A 23288-nucleotide genomic window follows, 5' to 3' on the forward strand; every position below is an offset into this window, starting at 1 on the left:
TTTGTGAGAGTCTGACAAATTTCATCAGACAGCAGAGTGAACACAAAGGTGTTCCTGGGATTAATACTGTGGAACCCTAGATACAATCATTTTATATTTTGATGGGTACAATGATTAATCAGAAAGCCTGAAAATGTTTCTTTGACTTAAAAACACAATCAACTTAAAAAACACATTTCTGTCTGAAAACACTTTCCCTGGTATTGTTACAAGTAATACCTACATTTATTATAACTGAGAGGGTTTTAAGAAAACATATTTCTTTTTTATTTTTTACTTTATGCATTTGACAGCACTTTGTGTATAGTCAGTTTCTCTCTCTCTCTCTCTCTAGGGAGAGAGAGGGCCTAATTCTCAAAAGCAGGGAGAACTCACAACTCAATTTGAAATTAATGAGAGTTGCAGGTCCTTCATACCTTTGAAAATCAGGCTCATAGTCAGTTTACATTTTTGTTTGCTTGCTTCTACGTATGAGTATTGCAGTAGTTCCAGGAAGCCCGTGAAGAGCCCCACTGTCCTAGGTGCCTTAAATGAGTCCTTGCCCTAAACAGCGAAAGTTGAAGAGAAAAACATTTTAGAAAATGTGATTGTAATGATACTCCAAGGATTTCATCTTGAATTGAATCAATGATACAGTGGCTTCTTTCTTCACTTTTCACTTTGAAATGAAAATATTATTTTTTTTGTAAATTGAACTTAATTTAAATCAGATTACAAAGTAATATAACCTTGTAAATGTATACAGCAGTTTTCAGAACCCACAGATATGGCATCCCAAAGAGTTTACTGATCATCTCACACAAAAATGATGCATGGAAGAGTGATTACATTCAGGGGCATAAAAATAACTGAAAAATGTTTCAACAGGGAAAGACGTAAACTAATATATCTGGCTATGTAGTTGAAAGTACAGATACTCAGTAGAAAGAAGAAACCTATAAAGCAACAATACTGAGCCATCGGAGATGGCAGACATTAAGAAATTAAACAGGAGTTTGCAGTGCTAATGGTTGCTGAAAAAGCCAATGCAACTTTAAACTTTATATACAGCAGTCACACAACAATGGACAAAGATATAATGTGTCCTCTCTATATGGCTTTTTTGCGACTACCTGAAATAATATATTAATTTCTGGTAACCTAATTACTAGAAGGTTATTGACAAATTGTGTTACTGATGCAGTGAAGAGTAATAAAAATGATTAGGAGACTGGAGGCAATGATTTATGAGAAAAGATTAAGACATATAGCTCAGCTAAGTGAGGGACAGGATAATAGCCTATAAATAAATAAGAGGTGGGAAAATTAGGGAGAGGAAGCAATTTTTTAGCATAATAAAATGTGCTAACTAGGAGTAATAGCATGAAATCAAGAAAATGAAAAATTGGGTGAATGTAAGCACATTTTCCTGACAGCATGATGTACTAGACTGTGAAATTATGCCCCAGGAGAAGCAGTGAAAGACCTATCATTTGGCACATTTGATACTAGATGGGACAATGCAAGAGTAAAATGTGCAGTAAGGAACAAACATGCACTGGCTGCAATGTAGACTAAATGATCAAATTGGTCTTTTTCTGCTCTAAGCATGACCTCAACACAGAAGTTGCACAAATTTAACTAAAATCAGTTTAAAACAGTGCAAAACTGTGAACCCACTTATGCTAGTTTACAAGTGATTTATATCAGTTTAGCTTATGATGTAAGTCAGTTGGAGACAGCTGTGTGTCCACACAGGGGTTTGCACTATTTAACTAAATCATTTTTAAACCACTTTTAGTTAAACCAGTGCAACTTCCAAGTGTAGAAAAGGCCGCTGACTCTATAATTCTATGGCAAAAGGAGAACAGTTCAGGTATCCACATTTTTTGTACATCACTGGTAAGATTAAAATATGAAACCAGTAGGTGTTAAGGATGGGTTTGAAGAAGAAGAGAGAAAGTGCTTGGTGAGCATGAAAGCTGGAAGCTGTTCCAAGCACTGGAAGCAGCATGAAAGAAAGGGTATGTCTTCGCTTCAAGTGACGGTGTGATTATGGTACAGGTAGGCATAGCTCTGATAGCTTTAATCTAGCTAGCGTGGATAGCAATAATAGTGAAGATGTGGAGACGGGCTAGCAATCCGAGTATGTATCGAGCACCCACGGTGGGCTTGTCTTCAGGTGCCCAGCCCAAGTACACGTCCGTGCCACCAAACCTTCACTATTTTTAGTACCCATGGTTCTCTCGATTAAAGTCAGTACAGGTCTGCCTACCTGTGCAACAATCACATTTTCACTTGCAGTGAAGACATACCCAAAATGTGAAGCTGAAAGTGGAAGCAATAAGGAGAGAAGGTGGAGACAGTGAATGGTGTGAGGGATTATGAAAGAAACGGGTGGAGAAGTAACACGCAATGAGGGGTGGAGTTGTCTGGATGCTTTGATAGTGCAGATCAGGAGTTTGAACACTACATGAAAGGAGGGGCAAAACCAATTGGAGCTGATGCTAATTTATGTAATGAACAATACATAAGGTGCTAGTACCAAAACCAAAGAAGAATCAAAGGATTTTTGAGGAGAGCTATAACTGAATAAGGCTGCTTTTTGTCAGAGAGAAAATTCTCACTTTTCTGGGGGCGGGGGGGGGTCAAAAAGCAACATCATCATATTGGGATTCTGAGCCAGGACGCTGAAAAGCAATTGTAGCTTTGAAATATGACTCTGGGAAGCACTTAGTATGCACTTTAGTTCTGGCATATGATGATGAAATTAAAGTTGAAGGCACTCTCAAAGTGGCACTAAAACGTTAACCGTTACAAACCCCAAAGCCAGAATGAAATGAACAATACCAAACCAAAAGAAAACAAATGTTTTAACTATAACTATCATGTATTCAAAAATTACAGATTATGAAATCTTTACGCAAGCAGCTACTCTAAAAATTAACAGTGAAAACTTTTGTGAGTATCATTGCTGTTCTCTATTAAAAGCTATTTTTTTCCTTTGGGGTTTGCATAACTCTGATTAGATTTCCTTGTAAAATGTCATCCCCCATCCTAGAAGTTTCTTCAGAAAGTTATACTTAAAGAGGCATTTTGTCCTCTTCACATGAAGTGATACACACACTCTTAATTCTTCAAAATGCAGTGAAAATATCCTCCATAGTTATTCTCTTGATAATACAGAACAAACAAAATAAACATTTGTGACATTCAGATACTGTCATGGAAACATCCAGAAGGAAAGGTACCCTGGAGTTACTTCCAATACTTTATCCACTGTATAATTTAAAAAGGCACAAAGTAAAGGAAATATGTGTGCATGCTAAAATATTTTGTCCAAAACAGCAATGGCTCTATCAGGCAGACGAGAAGGCTCAATCCTCCTCTTAGACACTGAGCAACCCATTGCTTAATCTTTTGTACAGTGTATATGTATTCACAAGAGCAGGGAACAATTTTAGAATCTACACTGCAATGTGTGCCTGCATATGTTAAAACAGGACCATGCCCTAAACGTACAAGTACGTGATTTCAATTTTAAGTGGTAGATTATTCAGTATTCAAACAGCATCTTACATCTTTGACTTCATCCGCGATGACTATTAACTTTTCCATTATGTAAGCCAAATATATAATATCCATCTTATCTGCAAAGTTGGAAGCACCTCTTGTGTAGGCTGTAAGTTGGCGGGAAAATTCAAGAGCATTGGTGGCGTTGACGTGCATCTGGAAATACATCAGAATTGTTATGTGTAATATCCGGCTTGACTTTTATTACTTGTAAAATTTCTGAGGCTACATACTTTGTTTAATGTGTACCGATTTAGGATCGAATCATAGAAGATTAGGGTTGGAAGAGACCTCAGGTCATCTAGTCCAATCTCCTGCTCAAAGCAGGACCAACACCAACTAAATCATCCCAGTCAGGGCTTTGTCAAGCCGGGCCTTAAAAACATCTAAGGATGGAGATTCCACCACCTCCCTAGGTAACCCATTCCAGTGCTTCACTACCCTCCTAGTGAAATAGTGTTTCCTAAAATCCAACCTAGAACTCCCCCACTGCAACTTGAGACCATTGCTCCTTGTTCTGTCATCTGCCACCACTGAGAACAGCCGAGCTTCATCCTCTTTGGAACCCCCCTTCAGCTAGTTGAAGGTTGCTATCAAATCCCCCCGCACTGTTCTCTCTGCAGACTAAACAAGCCCAGTTCCTTCAGCCTCTCCTCGTAAGTCAGGTGTCCCAGACCCCTGATCATTTTCATTGCCCTCTTCTGGACTCTCTCCAACTTGTCCACATCTTTTCTGTAGTGGGGGGCCCAAAACTGGACGCAATACTCCAGATGTGGCTTCACCAGTGCCAAATAGAGGGGAATAATCACTTCCTTCGATCCTTCAAAAGACTTACACATGTGAATAGTGCCACTGACCTAAAGTGACGCATGTGTATAAGTCTCTGCAGGATCAGGGCTTTAGTCAAATGATTCCCACTAACGTGGAACCATGCAGCTAAGAATCAATACCCTGCACTGAATCAGGATGCCCTAGGACCTGTAATTTTTATCTCATATACACAGCTGTGAATCTTAAATAACTTTTGACTTCAATGGCATTTCTTTGGATTTACACTAAAGTGAAGGTGACCAGGATATATGGCTCTTGGAGTCTTTATGTCATGAACATGTCCAGGGTTTCAGAATTGTAGCTACTGGAGTAAAAAATCAGTTTAAAAGCAGAGAGGTATTTTTTGTATTGACATTAATTTTCAGGTAGAAAGGCAAGTCCCAACTCTGAAGTTCTGGGAAAATTATAAGCAAGGGGTTATAATGGAAAGGGATTTTCATCCTTAACTATCACATGCACTACACACATTAACTATACTCTTTCTGACATTGGCTAACTACACAGATGTCTGCAGTTCAAACAGGCTACACAAAAACAGGCTAATAATGACTCTGTGCACCTTGGCTCTCTAGCTTGGATTTGATAGTAACATCTGATTATTGAATAATTTGTTTAATAAACTTTCTGCTTTGGCAACAGGCAGCACAATTTCTCTAGAGACCCAAGAGTCCTCCAAAAAGGGGAAGAGGTGAGACAGGAAACTAATTAATGGAAAAAAAAAAAGCAATAAGAAAAAGAGCCCTGTAAGGAAAACTCACAGGTATGTGTGAGATAAAGATATTTTCCAAGGATAAAGCCAGAGTAAGGAAACTGAATGTCTGGATTCATTACTGGAACCACTGAAACCACACAGACTAAACAGATGACCAGGCAAAAGAAAGGCATTGCTTTGCTGTAGCATTCTTTCAACCCAACCTTTTAATTTCTCTTTCCTGAGATGCTTTTCCTCAGATTACTCTTTGTCTTTGCTCACAAGGAGAATTTAAAAAAAAAAAAAATTACATTTGGCTTACCTATCAACTGTTCTAGATTATTATAAATAGAATTTCCAGATTGAACTTTCTGGTTCTGTTATGAAAATATGCTCTGTTTATGTTTTAGTTTAACTCTGATATTTTAATTAATTGTATCTCTGATATAATTCATTTGAAGAATGAGTAGAAGAGGCAAGAGATCAAAGAATAATTCTCTTCTTCCCCCTGTACCTTTTGATGGCACCGTTTGTGTTAAGTATCATTCCATCAAGACTTATTTTTTGTAATAAGCTAGAATTAAAGGGGGAGTTTTGCAGGCAGTTAACAGGCACAAGTTAAAAATACTTCGGCTTACATATTTAAGCTTTGCACTGAGAACAAGGGGTGGAAACAGCTGCCCCTGTATATAATACTCCTAGTAACTTTTTCAGGCTGAAAGCAGAGTTTATTATTAATATTATTTATGAAGCCTTGTAGGTCTGTATCAGGCTTTACAGAAATAAAAGTAGAAACACTCCCTACTCCAGAAAACAAATAATCTAAAGGCCTGATCCTGCTAATTGCTCAGCAACTTTAATTTCCAATGGAGTCTGGTGTTCAGCATCTCTGACCAGACTCTGCAATTTGCAGCATCAAATTAAGCAAACACAGGGAAAGATAATGGACAAAGCTGGTGGGAGAGAAAGGAGGGATGAGGGTTTCAAAAAACCAAGATAATGTGATCTGAACTGTTATGCAGCGTGCAGCCCACACACTTCGGGTTGTGGAAAAAATGTGAAAGAGAAGCCCCAGGAGTGGAGGTGTGGTGGAAATCTAGTGAACAGAAACAATTTCAGGCTAAGTAGGGTAGATGGGCGCACTAGAAAAGGGAGGCTGTTGTCACACATCAGGGGCAGTGTATGAAAAGAAGTGCATGGAAGGAGATAAAGAAGAAGAGTGGTGGAGTGAAAAGAGTGTGCTGAGAACTGAGGCATGGGATTGAGATGGGAGGTGAGGGCAGATGTGCAAGCAGGTACAGAACTGTGCAGTTCCAACCCCTGTCCTCCCTTCCATACACTTTCCTGCTTTCTCCCTATACCCCTTTCCCCATCTCACCCATTTTTTTGGACTTTGATGCTATCCAGACAATGACTGGAGGTGGAGGAGGTGATGGCAGCTGCACCCCTCTTACAACCTTTAGTCTAATGACTAGAGCACTCAGCTGGGATGGAGGAGACCCCAGTTCGAATCCCTACTCTGGTGCCCTAACCACCAGGCTATGGGTATTCTGGGGTGGGTCTTTCTCAATCTCTCCTGTTGAAGCTATTCCACTTTGTAAATAATTAAACATTTATTGAAGCAGGGACTTCAACTTGGGTCTCCCACTTCTCTGTGCTAATAACTAATCAAGGGAGTGCAAATGACTCTATAGCCTGGTGGTTACAACACTCACCTGGGAGGAGGGAGACTTGCACTCAAATCCCTGTTCCAGAGTGACGATTTGAACCTGTCTCCCTACAGCAAGGTGGCCCTAGTTAGTGCTTTAAAGCACCATGATCATATTGCTCTATGGTATTTAGATCCTGACAGGAACCCAGTGTTGTATAGCCTAGAAACAGACACACATTCTGTTTAGTGTGAAGTACCAACAACTACCTCACATATATGTGTGTGTAACCTAACAATAACTACAGTACATTCTATGAATAAGGACTTTGTAATATTACCTGACTAAAGGCATGAAGGACTTGAGTTACTTCTTGTGAATACGGACATTCAGAATAGTTTTCATCTGCCCAGCGTCCCGTCCGGTGACATTTACGCCATGCCTTTGACTCTTCTGCTCCATTGTGGAGAGAAATGGAGCTAAATGAATACTGAAGACAGGGGTGATAAGCAGTTATCCCAGCTAGAGTTTTGGGCCATCTATGAGGAGGATAATAATAAGCAATTTTAACTTGACATGCCTTATTTAGAACCAATTTACAATGTGGCAGCAATATTGCAGAAGATTTAAAAAAACTGTCAGTACAAAGTAATAATTTAAAACATTTTATTTTCTAAAAATAGCTTCCTGTTTTTGTGCTTTGTGGTACATTACTTTGTTTTCTTGGGAAATGCCAAAAATACGCTAACCCAGAGTCTGGCAGTGATGAAAACTGGCAACTGATTTGTTCTAATGAGGTGTTTGGTTGTTAAAAAAAAAAAAAAAAAAAAAAAACATAGATGGCATGTTTCCTCCATTTGTGTCTATGCAGCTTTCTAAGAGCAGAGCTAAAGGGCACAGAACTATCTGAAAATGCAACATCTGTTATTAAAAACCGAGCGGCAAATGCTCCAAAAAGGGATGGCCATTTGTACTGTGGATTTTGGCCCAAAGCCACAGAAGGGAAGAGCATGAGTTCCCTTGCAAGTCCACCTTCTGCCCTTAAGCACATGGAAACCAATCTTTTGGGGATCTGCAGAACTTGGGACCCCTGGGAGAGGAGGGTGCTAAGCCCGAGGTGAAATGGGACAATTATTCTCTAACAGGTTTCCCCTAAAAAGTATAGTGGATAAGCCAGTGTAAGTTACACACGAGTTCCTCTGCTGTGCTGTCAAGTCACTCCTGGAAAGAGGACTCATAGGGCAACAGCAGTAAGCACAGCTAAATTAGACTAGAGGGGACCAGTAGGCAATGCAATGTCTCTGTACTGCTACTGCATTCTCAAGAGCTTCACAAATCCCAGGGAATCTGAAACTTTTGGGGTTGAATCCTGTGCCTGTGGGGACAAAACATGTTCAAATGATTAAAAGGGGAAATTAGAAGGAAACATAATTACAACCTCACAGAGTTTCAAATGCCATCATAAGTTTGGAGAGGATCAGGCCCTTTAGCATATGTCAATACAGCATTTTGGAGTGAGCATCTCAGTCTTGGTCAACAGACTCGGGCTAGCAGGGCTTGGAACTAATGTTACATCAGTATATTTTAAACTGAGGATATGTCTACAGTGCATTTTGGAGTGAGTCTCCCAGCCTGGTTCAACAGACTCAGGCTAGTGGGGCTCATACTAGTGCTCTAAAAACAACTGTGTAGACAGTTGCTGAGGTAGAGCTTGGGCTCTGAAGTCTAGGAAGGGGCATGGGCTTCACAATCTGAGCTGCAACTTCAAAGCACTGTCTACACAGTTGTTTTTAGAGCACTAGTATGAGTCCCACTAATCTAAGAACATAAGAATGGCCGTACTGGGTCAGACCAAAGGTCCATCCAGCCCAGTATCCTGTCTACTGACAGTGGCCAATGCCAGATGCCCCAGAGAGAGTGAACCTAACAGGCAATGATCAAGTGATCTCTCTCCTGCCATCCATCACCACCCTCTGACAAAGAGAGGCTAATGACACCATTCCTTACCCAACCTGGCTAATAGCCATTAATGGACTTAACCTCCATGAATTTATCCAGTTCTCTTTTAAACGCTGTTATAGTCCTAGCCTTCACAACCTCCTCAGGAATGGAGTTCCACAAGTTGAATGTGCGCTGTATAACGAAGAACTTCCTTTTATTTGTTTTAAACCTGCTTCCCATTAATTTCATTTGGTGGCCTCTAGTTCTTATATTATGGGAACAAGAAAATAACTTTTCCTAATTCACTTTCTCCAAACCACTCATGATTTTATATACCTCTATCATGTCCCCCCATTAGTCTCCTCTTTTCCAAGCTGAAAAGTTCTAGCCTCTTTAATCTCTCCTCATATGGGACCTGTTCCAAACCCTTAATCATTTTAGTTGCCCTTCTCTGAACCTTTTCTAATGCCAGTATATCTTTTTTGAGATGAGGAGACCACATCTGTACACAGTATTCCAGATGTGGGCGTACCATCGATTTATATAAGGACAATAATATATTCTCTATCTTATTCTCTATCCCCTTTTTTAATGATTCCTAACATCCTGTTTGCTTTTTTGACTGCCCCTGCACACTGCGTGGAAATCTTCAGAGAACTATCCATGATGACTTCAAGATCTTTTTCCTGATTTGTTGTAGCTAAATTGTATGTATAGTTGGGGTTATCTTTCCCAATGTGCATTACTTTACATTCATCCACATTAAATTTCATTTGCCATTTTGTTGCCCAATCACTTAGTTTTGTGAGAGCTTTTTGAAGTTCTTCACAGTCTGCTTTGGTCCTAACTATCTTGAGCAGTTTAATATCATCTGCAAACTTTGCCACCTCACTTTTTACCCCTTTCTCCAGATCATTTATGAAAAAGTTGAATAGGATTGGTCCTAGGACTGACCCTTGGGGAGCACCACTAGTTACCCCTCTCCATTCTGAAAATTTATCATTTATTCCTACCCTTTGTTCCCTGTCTTTTAACCAGTTCTCAATCCATGAAAGGATCTCCCCTCTTATCCCATGACAACTGAGCTTATGTAAGAGCCTTTGGTGTGGGACCTTGTCAAAGGCTTTCTGGAAATCTAAGTACACTATGTCCACTGGATCCCCCTTGTCCACATGTTTGTTGACCCCTTCAAAGAACTCTACTAGATTAGTAAGACATGATTTCCCTTTACAGAAACCATGTTGACTTTTCCCCAACAATTTATGTTCTTCTATGTGCCTGACAATTTTATTCTTTATGATTGTTTCAACTAATTTGCCTGGTACTGACGTTAGACTTCCCAATCTGTAATTGTCGGGATCACCTCTAGATCCCTTTTTAAATATTGGCGTTACATTAGCTATCTTCCAGTCATTGGGTACAGAAGCCGATTTAAAGGATAGGTTACAAACCATAGTTAGTAGTTCCGCAATTTCACATTTGAGTTTTTTCAGAACTTTTGGGTGAATGCCATCGGGTCCCGGTGACTTGTTGCTGTTAAGTTTATCAATTAATTCCAAAACCTCTTCTAGTGACACCTCAATCTGTGACAATTCCTCAGATTTGTCATCTACAAAAGCCGGCTCAGGTTTGGGAATCTCCCTAACATCCTCAGCCGTGAAGACTGAAGCAAAGAATTCATTTAGTTTCTCCAAAATGACTTTATTGTCTTTAAGTGCTCCTTTTGTACCTTGATTGTCCAGGGGTCCCACTGTTTGTTTAGCAGGCTTCCTGCTTCTGATGTACTTTAAAAACATTTTGTTACCTTTTGAGTTTTTGGCTAGCTGTTCTTTAAACTCCTGAGTCTGTCGAACAGATTGGGAGACTCACTCCAAAATGCGGTGCAGACATATCCTCAGTTTAAATTATACTGATGTAACAATTAGACCTAAGCAGTCGTACAAGTACTCAGCTTGCCAGTGACGCACGTAGCACACCTCAGTTATTAATGTTTAGATTAAACATGTAAATTAACCCTTTTTTACTTTTGCTCTGTAGGTTGATTTGAACACTAGTACATAATATGCTGACAGGTTCTGAGCCATTTATATCTTTTCAATTCCAAAGAAAGCTAAGTCAAGAAGAAAAATTATCTTCCTTTTCCACAGCTGACTAACAATGAAATAATTCATCACATAGAGCAAAAACATTGTTCACATTTCATTTTGCATCTAGAGTTTGGAAAAAAAAGAAAATTAAAATACCACATATTTTCCTCTTTGCATTTGAACTGAATGTTACCTTTAGTGAAAGGTAGTGTACTGTATTAGCTAAAGGCCCAATTCTTACCTCAATCATAAAATCAATGAGGCTCCTCAGAAAAGTAAGCACCTAATATAAACAAGGCTGTCAGAATCTAACCCTTTAGGATTAGGAATAATGCAACATAAAACTTTTACCTTTAGCTCTTAAGAACAGACCTATAGTGAGTGGAAAGCAAAGTACAGCATCACACAGAATATCGTTCAGTTCATAGGATCAGTTCACTCTGACTCACAATGCATAATATTCTTATTGCAATTATAAATACCACCTGGGCCGGCCAACTAAAAGGACAAACCTTCCACAGCATTTATTGCTTCTCTGCCCAATAAAGAGGCAGTTCTTTTTAGTTTTGCTTTTGTGGATGATGTCTTTCTACCTACATATTTGCTATGATATCAAAACCTCAAAGATCTTTCCATTAAAAATTACTGGCAAGTTAACTACATCTCAGAGGAGAAACCTTTGAAACAAGCTTCATGTGTTAATGCTAAGTTTGCTCAAAAGAAGTTCTCTATAATTTTACATTAATTCCCTTCAAATGCCAAAAGAATCCATGGATTCAAGATACTTTTGATCTATGCTTCAAAACTAAATTTGTCTGGATTTTCTGAAAGATGATCAATAAGGAGAGAAACATGTATTCCTGTTCCTTTGATTTATATAAAAAGGCAAAATGCCCTTGGCGTTAGTTTGAGACACTATGTAGGAATTTATATATCTTTTATTTATAAATAAAAGGATGGCAAGTGTATAATGAGCTTCTTAAAGTTGCCATTTGAAAGCTGCATTGTGTAGCACTCAGTACAATTTTATATCATCTATTTCAAAAATGGTTCATTAAAAAGTACCCCAAATTCACCCTTTTGGGGCTGGACAGAAAGGTAGTTTTGCCAGTAACAAATAAACCCAACAAGCTCTGGTTGAGACTTTTAAAGGAATCCAAGGGATTTAGCTATGTATCTTCCATTAATTTCAATATTTTCCTTGAAATCTGTGGTGAAGCAATATGTTTTGGGGTGGTTTTTTTTCGGTAGAATTGTGAAAACAATCTTTGGTGACAGTAAGTTTTCCTTCTCCCCACAGCTCTATGTATGCTGTACCATAAGCGAAAGCTAGAAGCAAAGTCTCAAGAAAAATGAGTCATTCTCAAAGTTATAGGATAAATTAAAAGAAGATATTTATTCCAGTTAGAACTTGTACAGAGAGCACTTAGCTCTCACAGGGAAAACTCCCTGCCCACCTTACTTTTCTTTTAATTAATTATGCAACATTAACTGTTATTATAATCAACCTGGCAACAAGTTACCTTCTTGCTCTTTGGGGACTGTTACACATTGGTGTTACTGCAGGACAGGTTAAAATAACTTATCTTAGAGTTTTATACTCATCACCACTATATTTCAACTTCTCCCACTTAAAATCTCTAGCAATAGTGGAATCCCTAGTTGATTTCATGAAGTCTCTGGCCCTCCTCCATTTTGGGGGTGAAAAACTTTTTAAAACATATCATGCGATTAAACTGGAGATAAATCATAAGTTACATTTGGTCACCGCTTTGTGCAGACTATAGGATTAATATGTAATTTTAGGGGAAAGTCTACCCAAATGCAACTAATATATTGAATCTCTTGAAATACAATTTGTGGGCAATTCTCATATTTATTTAAAAGAACAAGTTTTTCAGAGGCAGGGTTAAGTATTCTATTACTATTTTTTCAAATTTTATTATACATTACTAGGTATTTTGGGAACTTGGGTACTATATTCATAAAAAAGTAATCTCAAGCCATCTGTTTGTTTATCTGAACAGTTTTCACTTTACATTTTTAGTACCTCCAGTGGAGTATTCCGTAACAGTTGTAATGCTATTTATTGCTCCTAATAGCACCCGAGCAAAACAATTTGAACTGGAATGGATTCATCAGAAGTGTATTGAAGATTATATCCTTTAATGTTTTAGTGCAGTTGTTATTGACTTATTCTTTACTATGATTCCGTGTTACAACGGAGAAAGGAGTCCCAGAAGTTTTCAGACCCTCCTCCCATTTAGCCATAATGAAAAGGAAGGCAGTCACAGCCCCCCTAAACCTTCCATGACCTCAAATTGAGAGCCCATACTATACTGCAAGCATTATAACAGTTTCTCATAATGCATTCTATAGACCATGGAGCACTTGCTGGTGGTCTTCAGAGATCTGGCTAGTCACAAGGTGTTGGTTCTTCCTCCAACTAAAGCACATTAAAAACACAGCAAAAACTAAGTGAGATACTTTCCTAATGTACCTTTTCCAAATGAGCACTTGTTGCCACAAGGATATTTATATAAATCATGGATTAGAGGGAAAATAGACCACAGGTCAATTTCTTGCATTAATATTGAGGTCCATGCTGAGAAAATGTTTGAGAACCTGTTGTAAGTAATGTGTTGAGGATGAACTTATAGATCCATTTTATAGAGGACAAAGGCCTTTGCTTTCTTCATATTTGTATATTTTAAACTTAGATGAAATCATACCTGAAATCTCCTTTATTATTAATTATTCTTTCTTCAGGGCAGTAGGGTGCTGCTGTTTCTAATACCACAATTTCTACGTGCTTAGTACTGGTTCCATAGGAGTTGTTGATCAGACACTCCCAATCTCCAGTTGCACCAATGTCAATGCTGGACAAGATAAGCTCACTATATGTATATATAAAAAAATAAAATACAAATTATTGACCACACCTAATCTATGCACAGGTAGACATTTGTTACTTGAAAAATATTAAATTATCTTTTAGGGCTTTACTACAAAAATACAAAACCATTTGTTGTGTGTATTGCTATATAGACAGTGAAACATGGTGATTTGGTATGAAGTTTTCATTAGCATGAATTTGGATTAGCTGTTCTGACCATGAGTGACGAAGCCACAGATATTTGTGCAGGTCATCCCAAATGAGTATCAGTTACATACAAAAAGCTACATGAAAAGAATGTTATTTACGCTGCAAAGTCAAACAACGGAAAGTTAGAAAATGCCAGATTTATAGTTGCCACTGCAACCTTAATTTGGCCATGATGTCCTCCTGTCCTCCACCCCACAGATGTTTTAGCAACTCAAGGCATTCCCAGTCCAGTGTCTGGTACTGCTGCAGCATCTGCATGGGCTTGGCTCTTTACAATTTTCAGTGATTTTAGCAAACTGTCAACATTTCCTGAGGAATGCAAGTAAAAAGATGAAAATGATCATTTTTTTTAGTATTGTGCAACTTAGGTACATCTGAATGGCATTTCAAGGGACAAAGAAAATGCATTTGTATAGCCAGGGGGTTCTCATTATTGTTGTTTCTGGAAACAGTGGACGTGTTACTACTTGTCAAAAAAAAAAAAAAAAAGTCTCACAAACCCTTAGAATGGAGTGTTAAGAAATCTAAATATAGGGGTTGCTATCAAGTCCTCAATATTGAAACTTCTGTGTAGTACCACACCATACTAACATGTTGACTCTGTATGCTAAATATTCTACAAGGTTTGGGGAATTATTTTAGAATAATTTCTAAATTTTATTGATACTATTTTTCATAGACTTCAACATGTCAGCCCAGCCTCCCTTAGTATAATGAGTGAACCCTTTACCCCATTGAAGTCAAAGGGAATTTTACCATTGACTTCAATAGGACCAGGATTTCACCCAATGAGTGCAATTCTATAGATCTTATAAACACAAAATTCTAACTATTAAATTTTCGAAAGCAAATTCAACATTTAAGTCCTTATTAAAGATGCACTTCTGCTGTGCTACATACAGCAAATATTCTTGGTTTGAGTCCTACCTACAACAAATCTACTTGGAAACAAACAAAGATTGTTCCCCTTCCTCTAACTTGTGTGTCTGTCCTTAGACTGGGAGATTCTTGTGTCATGGCCCATCCCTTTCAGAATTTCTGGGAGGTGCCTTGTTAATTGTAGTGACAAACACACACAAATAAATAATGAGACACCTTTAAAAGGTACCTAAACACTTTTATTTACATAATTCATGTTGATATTTAAAGGTGCAAAGTGTCATGATCTACCATCAAAAATTTACACCATTGAAAAAAGTTTGCTTTCTAATAAACAAATCACAAAATATTAGACCATAAATCTGTCACTGATCCATAACTGAATATTGCTCATTCTGATCCTCAAGGAAGTGCATTTCTAGGAAGAAATTCTAGATTTCAAAATGAGTTGGGAGGGTGGGAAAGGCAACATCTCCCTGAAAATTTTTATTGTTTTACAAAAATGGCAGCTGTTCAAATCTGTTTAGTGACTTGGAATGTTGAAATGGATTATGGGCAGAATGCAGGGCAGGTGATAAATGTGCATGATAAAACAATATCACATAGTTCAGTAACTGTCAAACTGATATCAAAACAAAATTTGAGGTAGTTAAAACAAGACCTTATCGGCAGGTGTTTGGAGGTCCTTCAAGCTATCTGTAATGAGTTTGACAATTTTTAAAGGCAATGTGTAGTAAAAAGAATTATATCAGAGTTATTGCATTTGTCATCTTAAACTTCTTGACACATTTCTACTCTCTTTCAACTTAAATCATGATGAATAAATTAAACAACACATTAGCGGCATGAAGATATCCAATTTCCTCACATATAAACTAGTTGAACTGATGTTTTCATTTATATCAAAATGGACTACAACTGATTGATATACAACCTATACTCCCATTTTTTTTCTCCATAAACAATGGAGGACGACTTCCTCAGCTAGTCACTTCAATACCATTAACCAGTTGATAATGATTCCTAAATTAAATTTACTCTTTCAGACCACAGATACTTTCACATCACCTTCATAGTCAGCTGGGGACAAAAACTTCTAGCTAGTTGAAAAATTTCCATTGAAACTGTTTTTTAATAAAACGTTTTTTGAAAAAAAAAAATGACCTCGCAGTGGCGTTGGGGCAGAATAACTTCTGAAATGCGTGGAATATGGGACAGTGAGATGAGCTAACCTATTGATATAATTGATAAAAAAGCATATGAGATAACTTAAGGTTTTGCATTTGAGTACAAGTTTGATGAAGTTGAAGTTGCTTTTGGGTATCTGCTGGATACAGATGTGAAAGCTTTATGGGGGTACCGGACTGCATTATTAACAGATTGTGGGGAATCTGAAGCTGGAACGGAATGTACATGTCTTTCCCCTTAACTTTTTATTTGCATTCTTTTAAAGTTCTGATTACATGAAGTTTTGCCATAATTTTAACTACTATTACACATAGTTTTTGTTTGCTAATTAAGTTAACTCAATTTTCACACAGCTCCATAGGCAAATATTTGCTAGCATAACATTAGCCCTTACATTAGAAGTACAAGAGATCAGCCTTCTCTGAGATCATATGAGGAAGCTGACATTCAGATTCATTTAGCCTTCTATGAGCCTTGACTAATAGTGGACAAAGTAAAAGGCCAGATCCAGCGTTAAGCAATGGAGAAGACCCTGCATAATGACTAGGGTACGAATTACCATCTGGCCATGGCAAATTAAGAATTAATTTATATTCCTCTAGGAACATTTTGGGTAGTGAGCCCAATGGTGAAATTGTTCATTTTCTTACCATCTGGATATGACAAATGATTAACTGATTTTATTCCCCCCTGGAGGCTTTTTGGGGACTGGTCAAGTAGAGAAACCTTTTACATTCTTAAAAAGAGAAGTCTGTAAATTGTCCTGCCACTCAACTTGATTCCTTAAACATTTTTTCACCTATAATCCTTAGCAACTTCAGGTTTCTGGAAGACTTTAAGGAAAGCATGGGTCTGTATAGAATTTTAAATTCCTTTGTAAATCTTTCCAGGAGGTACACTGCTTATGCTGTGTCTTGGCATTATTACAGTAGCCTTCTCAAAGGTTCCAATAATAATAATAGTGTTTTTTGGCTCCTAATAACAGGCTGTTCTTGAGTTTCCTTGAGGATGGTGGTGAGTCTTGGCAACGGGTAGAAACTCTCAGTCTCCACGTGAGCCTACAAGAATGCTGAATTTAGGGAGCTTGATCAGAGTGGAATCCAGACATGAGGAGGATGGAGGCTCCTGGTCCCTCCTGTTCACAGGAGATGCATTTAGTTGTGCCTCTGGCTGCCATCTCTCCTTCAGACACTTGGCTTATCCCACAAAGGCTGAGGATCATTCCCACGAGTTCACTCAGCAGACCTTGTGGCAGTAGAGAGGTTTCCAAGGGGTGAAGCAGAGGATAGAAAGAGCCCACTGCAGCGGGCATCATGCCTTTCCTAAAATTGGAATGTTTTTTCTCTCTCTTCTTGAGAGGTGCAGTAGTTGCCATTTCCAGTAGAAGCTTGTGACATGCCAAGAGGTACAATGGAGGAAAGTCTAGGTGTTCACAAGAGGGGATTACTGCAATTTGGAACTGACGTGTTCTGATTGGAGAGCTGCCTGATGAAGTCAAAGGGCTGAGTAGCACAAATTTTGTTCATTTAGATTTTACTGTCAATTTATCATGCTCCTTATATTATAAACACAGAACCTTGAAAGCAAGGAAGAGGATTGTAATGGCGTTCACTCAGAGGCCAGCTGGCTCAGTGGGCATGCTGTGGCATAATAGTCTCCAAGGCCTGGAGGGATAGGGGGCCTTGTTAGGCAATCTCAGGGTCTGGGAGCCAAGTTACAGTCTGTCCTTCTCTATGTTGGACTAGGGGCAGAGGGGAGGGTAAGGAGACCTGGGCGATCCCTCTCCACATGGTCCCAGCCAAGGGATGTGTCTGTTCCCTCTGGCTGATACCCCAGACCAGCCTCCTCTGGGCCTCTTCCAACCCCACCCCACACCTGCCCCCGGTCTCTCTTTGTCTGGGGAATGGTCACAGCCCTCTGCTTCCCTCCTCACAAAAGGTTGCTCAAGCAGTCTCAGTGATTCAGATAGTCAGTTGGGGCTTCCCAGCTCGCTTCACAGTGTTCAATGATTTCCTCCTTGTCAGGGAGAAGGGGAGAGAAAAAGAGGACAGGTCTCTGGCTGACTGGTTGGGCCTTACCCACAGTCCTTCCCCTGTGTATTCCTCTTTCCTAGAAGGTACTAACTGTCTTCCTCCCTGTATACAGCCTGTCTTTCACTCTCCCCACAGCTTGATTGCCAGAGTCCCATTTCAAACTGGTCCCCTATTTGGAGCATGCTCTCCAGCTGCTGAGGGGAAGGGCCTTCTTGGCCCAGTACTGCTCCATCACTCCTTTAGTCTTAGTGAGGGGTCTGCAAACCACATCACAAGGATATACATATATTCTCCTTTTTGTGCTGGGAGAACTTATGCATGATAGGAGTCCTCTCTCAAATGTAATGATTGACATGCTGGAAAATTAACCACAATATATAACTGAAACTATTCCATGAAAAGTCGTTATAATACTCTACAACAGCCTGCAGTGTTGGTCATTGCTAAGTGAGGAAGCTTAATACAGGCAGAAAGCATACCCATTTAATCAGTTAACCTATGGCAAAAGATTTTCATTTGAAGCATAGATTTTCTTCATTATAGCTATGCATAACTAATTAGGCAGATAGAACTAGGTCATGTTATGTAGAGTTACTCATTTCTTGTCCCCAAGTAATACCTTAGCAATATTTCTCTTACATTCTGATAGTCATTTACATGTCAGAAAAAATAACAACCATGGGGAGGCTACAGCAGCCTACTTTGATAATCTTTCCTTCAGAAAGGTTTTAGAATCTGACCTAATTTCCTGTATAACGCTGGAAGAACCAATCTCTGTACAGGGGAGAAACAAAAATAAATTATTGGAACATGAACAGTTTTTTAACTTTTGTGGCACTCTTCTTCAGGCAGGCAGACACATAATTGTTTCCCACAATTTAGGCAAAAAGCCTGCATAGCCTATATCTAATCCAAGCCTCCATAAATTATTAATACTAACAAAGAATTTAAAAAATGATGATCCCTGAAGTCTGCTGCTGCTTAGAATGCGGTCTTTCACAGAGGATAAAAGGTTAAAGCATGGAAAAGCAAAAGAGAATGTGCTATATTGCTAGCCTGATCTCTCTGACAAATTGTCAGAATTGCCCATGAAATAAATATCTTTAGAGAACTGATGGATTTTTAAAGAAAATTTGTGTCAGGCAGCAGCAAGAGAAAGGGAAGATTAAAGTACTTATTATGCAACACAGAAGAGGTCTAGCAAATATATTCCAGGTGTAATCAATTTGTCAAAGTCATAGCAAATTCAACACACTGGATTTTCTATTTCTTCTGATCAAATATATAAAACACATAACTAATCATTTAATTCAATCTATGTGTTGAAAAACCAGACACTCAAAATATTTAATATATTAAACATTAAGTTTCATTGTGATTTAAATAGTGCCTAACTTTCTCATCTTTGGTTTATGTACTAAGAAGACTGTGCTACTCTGTGGATTAAATTTAAGAGATGTTAATGGAATGGAGCAAATGATCTATTGCTGCATTACAATAAAAATATGTTGACCAAAATATAAGACATATACCTTCAACACAGGAGACAATTGATCCTGTACATTCGTTTTATTTCTGTTATTCAAATAAATGATACTGACTGAAGAGATATCAATGGTCTAAAACATTGCCATAGAATAATACGCTCCATCTGCCACCAAGTACTTGGGCAAAGGTGAGGTATCTATTTTCAAAGTAGGGGCCAATGATTCTGTGACTCAGTGTGCTGGACCATTTAAATACTTTCTCATAAATAAGATAATAAATACAGAAATATTAATATTGGAGACAAGTGGCAACTTCTCACTGTGCAATGGGAAATCTGCTGCATACTGACTGTCTGTACACATGACAGATTAGCTTTTTAAGCCCATCAGATATATTCAGAGCCCAGATACTCAGCTGTAGCTATGGAGTGCTCAAAGGGCTGCATGCAAAAGTGGCCTTAAGCCTCCTGGAGCCAATCTGTACCAATGCTGTCATCAGGAGGGCAGGCTGCTCTAATTTATCCCAGCAACCAGATTTAGCTGGGACATAAGAGAGCCTTGCCATACAGAACTTGTCAAAAGAGCAGCTACTAGCCACTCAAGGATTCCCCTAGGTTGGGTAAATCATCTGACAATTGGGTTTTGTACCAGCAGAGTGCTATAAAGATTACTACCAGGAGAGGATCTGGCCTGGTGTTTTTTTTAAAGTATACTGTACATTTATTCATTAGCCAATGGTTCACTAGTTGAAAGGTTTGGAGGAGGGGTATAGTTTGTTTTATTGCTTTAAAAAAAAATCAGCTATCTGGGAACCCACTCGACTGCCACAGCAGTTGTTTGGTACAATGCAGTTAGACCTGTTGTACAGCTTCCATTTGCTCTCAGAGAAGTAGTATTCTATAGACTGGAATATTGTATCCAGAGAAAGTTTTATTCCATTTGCATAGTTCTTGTGACTTGTGCACTAGCAGAGGTTATCAGACAAAAATATCATTGTGACAATCAGTCCAACAGAGACAAAATTGCATAAAAAGCTTTTTAAGTAAAAACAACATTTCCCAGATGATTCATGAGAAGTGTTAACCTCTTTTTGATGATTCTTGATTATTTGATTACAGGCCTTTGGGACTAGCCAGAAAAAGGCAATGCTCAGTTCACTACATTAACTAATTTTTTTAATTTGAAATTATTTCTCTCTCATGTTTGTAGTTCAAATGCTTGTATAGCAGTGTGGCTGAAGTGGGGCTGCTATCTAATCACTTGTACTTATGAATATTGAAATATAACAGTTTATGAAAAAGGGGGGAGGGATAGCTCAGAGGTTTGAGCATTGGCCTGCTAAACCCAGGGTTGTGAGTTCAATCCTTGAGGGGGCCACTTAGGGATCTAGAGCAAAATCAGTACTTGGTCCTGCTAGTGAAGGTAGGGGGCTGGACTCAATGACCTTTCAAGGTCCCTTCCAGTTCTAGGAGATAGGATATCTCCATTTATTTATATTTAATTTATAATACTGTATGAAACCTGGTCAGTGAGGGTTACTGGGGTCAGAAGACTTGCCTATGTGAATGCATTGATTTAGCAAGAGAAGGCTATGGGAATAACAAACAGGGGAAGCAATACTATGACTTCCCAGATAAGAACATCTAGGTAGACACTTGAAAGACAACGGGGCAAACTGCTGACTTCAAAGATCCTGTCTCCAACATGTTATACATCTTGTTTTGCCAGAGTGGGGAGTTGCCAGATCAAATGGCTATAAACAGTCAAAAAGTGTCTTGATTCCTGCCAGGGTCATGAGTTGCCAAGGGCTGCTCAGGATGTTCTCAATGAGGCCTGACAGACTCAGATAGAGAGACAGAGAGAGGCCATGTGGCAGCTGGTTAAGTACCTGGCAAGATAGATATATGTGACAGATATGACAATAGCCCGGACAGACCTTATTGAATTAAGTTAAACCCTACTGGATTAATTCACTGTATTAAAAATGCAAATGGTTATGTGTTATTGTGGGATTGTATGTAACGTCTCTAGAGAGGAGTCCTGACTAATGGAAACCCTGTGCAGTGCTGAGCTTCAAACCATTATTTGAGACAATGTGAACTTTTAAAAGTTAAGTGGGTTTCCCAGGAAATCTTTAGGGGGAAGTGAATAAAAATGTAATTCTTCCAATTAGGCAAGAACTCAGCCTTTTGAAGCTTTTCCCGGGGGAGGGGACCTTTTGTCTGCTGCTAACCTGTCATATGAGGACAGGTCAAATTCCCAAACTGTATAAAGAAGTTACTCAGAGATTCACAGAGGTGCTTACTCTGAGCTAAAATGGTTATGAACCTATAACCACAAAAACAAACAAACCAAAAAAACCCCACACCCTCTTGGTGGGGTTTGAAGGACTGTCAGAGTCATTGATGGAGTTGGATGATATCTGGTAAGTTTATTAGCATGTATGTAGGTTCTTTTATTGTTTTACACATTTTCTCTAATGCTTTCACCTTAACAATAAATGTGCTTGTCAGAAAGAGCTGTGTGGTAACAATTATGAGCAATTATGCAGTTTATAGCCTCAGGAGAAGGCAAGCATGCCTACAGAGGCCATCTGTCTTGCTGGGGAATTCACAGTGTAGGCAGGAAAATGCACAGCCTGGACATACCCAAGTCTGGAAGAAGACAGATGCCCAAGACAGATAACACCTGGAGTGCCAGCAGCCTAAGAGCAGTAGCTCTTGCTGACCTACCGACAGGGAATACAGCTGCAGTTGCCCTGAAATGTGACAGCATGTAATCTGTTTTATTGTTTTTAAGAAATGCCTTTGTTCTAAATAGATTATACTTTGCCTTAAGGAAGCTGTTTGGTCAATGACTAACACTGCCATTGCTCCAGAGAGAACAGAACTGTAGGGTCCGAGCTTATGTCAGAGGTGTTAAGGTAATCATGGCTGATACACAGGGAATTGCAAGTCAGGTCTCAGTCAGAGAGTGGGAGAACTGCGTGATGCCTCTGGGAGCCAGGTAACAGCTCAAGGTGTGAGAGCTAGAGAAGGTGCACTTGGAGAGACAAGGAGAGGTCAGAGGTACAGTTTGCCTGGTAACAGTGAAAAATAGTATATACAAGGCCACCAAGACTTAAACTATCTCCTGATACTGACATAAAAACAATGTGCTATTCTCCCCTAGGTTAATACACAGCTAATGATCAAAACTGCCAGCTTTTACACTGCAAAAATGAGTGAATAAAAGATTGAAAGTTAACTCTTCAACCAAAACCAAATCATTGTTTTAAAGGGACCGCTGAACTGGTCAAGTTTAAAATAAGACACCGCTGTTCCTCAAAAAGAAAGCAAGTCAACCACCACAAAAACCAGCTTTAAGTAGAAAGGAAGCTGAATTTATAATATAACAGTAGCTACAGGTGAAATAGGTAGTGGTCCTGACCCCAGAATCTGAGGAACACACACGATCATATAGGCCAAGATTTGTGCCGTTCCAACTGTGACCGTTTATGAAAAATACCAGAGTTTATTTGCATATTTGTAAATAATGGGCTTATAATCATAGACTTCAGAGTATCAGACATAACATCCTGTTCTGTGCTCTGCTACATGCAGTGGTGAGGGTAGGATATGAAGCTGCATTACACTTGGCAGTTATAGTTGGGAATGAACGTGTGGCAGGGCTGCCAAATGAGCAAGTGTCACACAAGATGTATGACACTGGATAGCCTTACAGGAGGAGTCTGGGCAATCCCTAGAGAGGCCTTGTCCCCCTCAGCTTTGGGGGCTCCTGCACACCCATTCCCCATTGCTAATGAGTTCAGCTGCACTGGATCTTCACTGTCAGGGACTTCCCG

General features: G+C 39.0%; 1 protein-coding gene across 1 annotated transcript in view; it reads right to left on the minus strand.

The window, feature by feature from the left end:
- ADGRA1 (adhesion G protein-coupled receptor A1) overlaps positions 1-23288 on the minus strand; it is a 466316-nt gene that overhangs the window by 205250 nt on the left and 237778 nt on the right. Inside the window, exons 8-10 of the mRNA XM_054036172.1 lie at positions 13484-13648; positions 7064-7262; positions 3559-3708 (exon numbers count right to left, since the gene is read on the minus strand). Coding sequence (XP_053892147.1) covers positions 3559-3708; positions 7064-7262; positions 13484-13648 — 514 coding nt within the window. The remainder of the gene's footprint in view (positions 1-3558; positions 3709-7063; positions 7263-13483; positions 13649-23288) is intronic.

The sequence above is a fragment of the Malaclemys terrapin genome, chromosome 7 (genome assembly GCF_027887155.1).
Source record: "Malaclemys terrapin pileata isolate rMalTer1 chromosome 7, rMalTer1.hap1, whole genome shotgun sequence".
NCBI lineage: Eukaryota > Metazoa > Chordata > Testudines > Emydidae > Malaclemys > Malaclemys terrapin.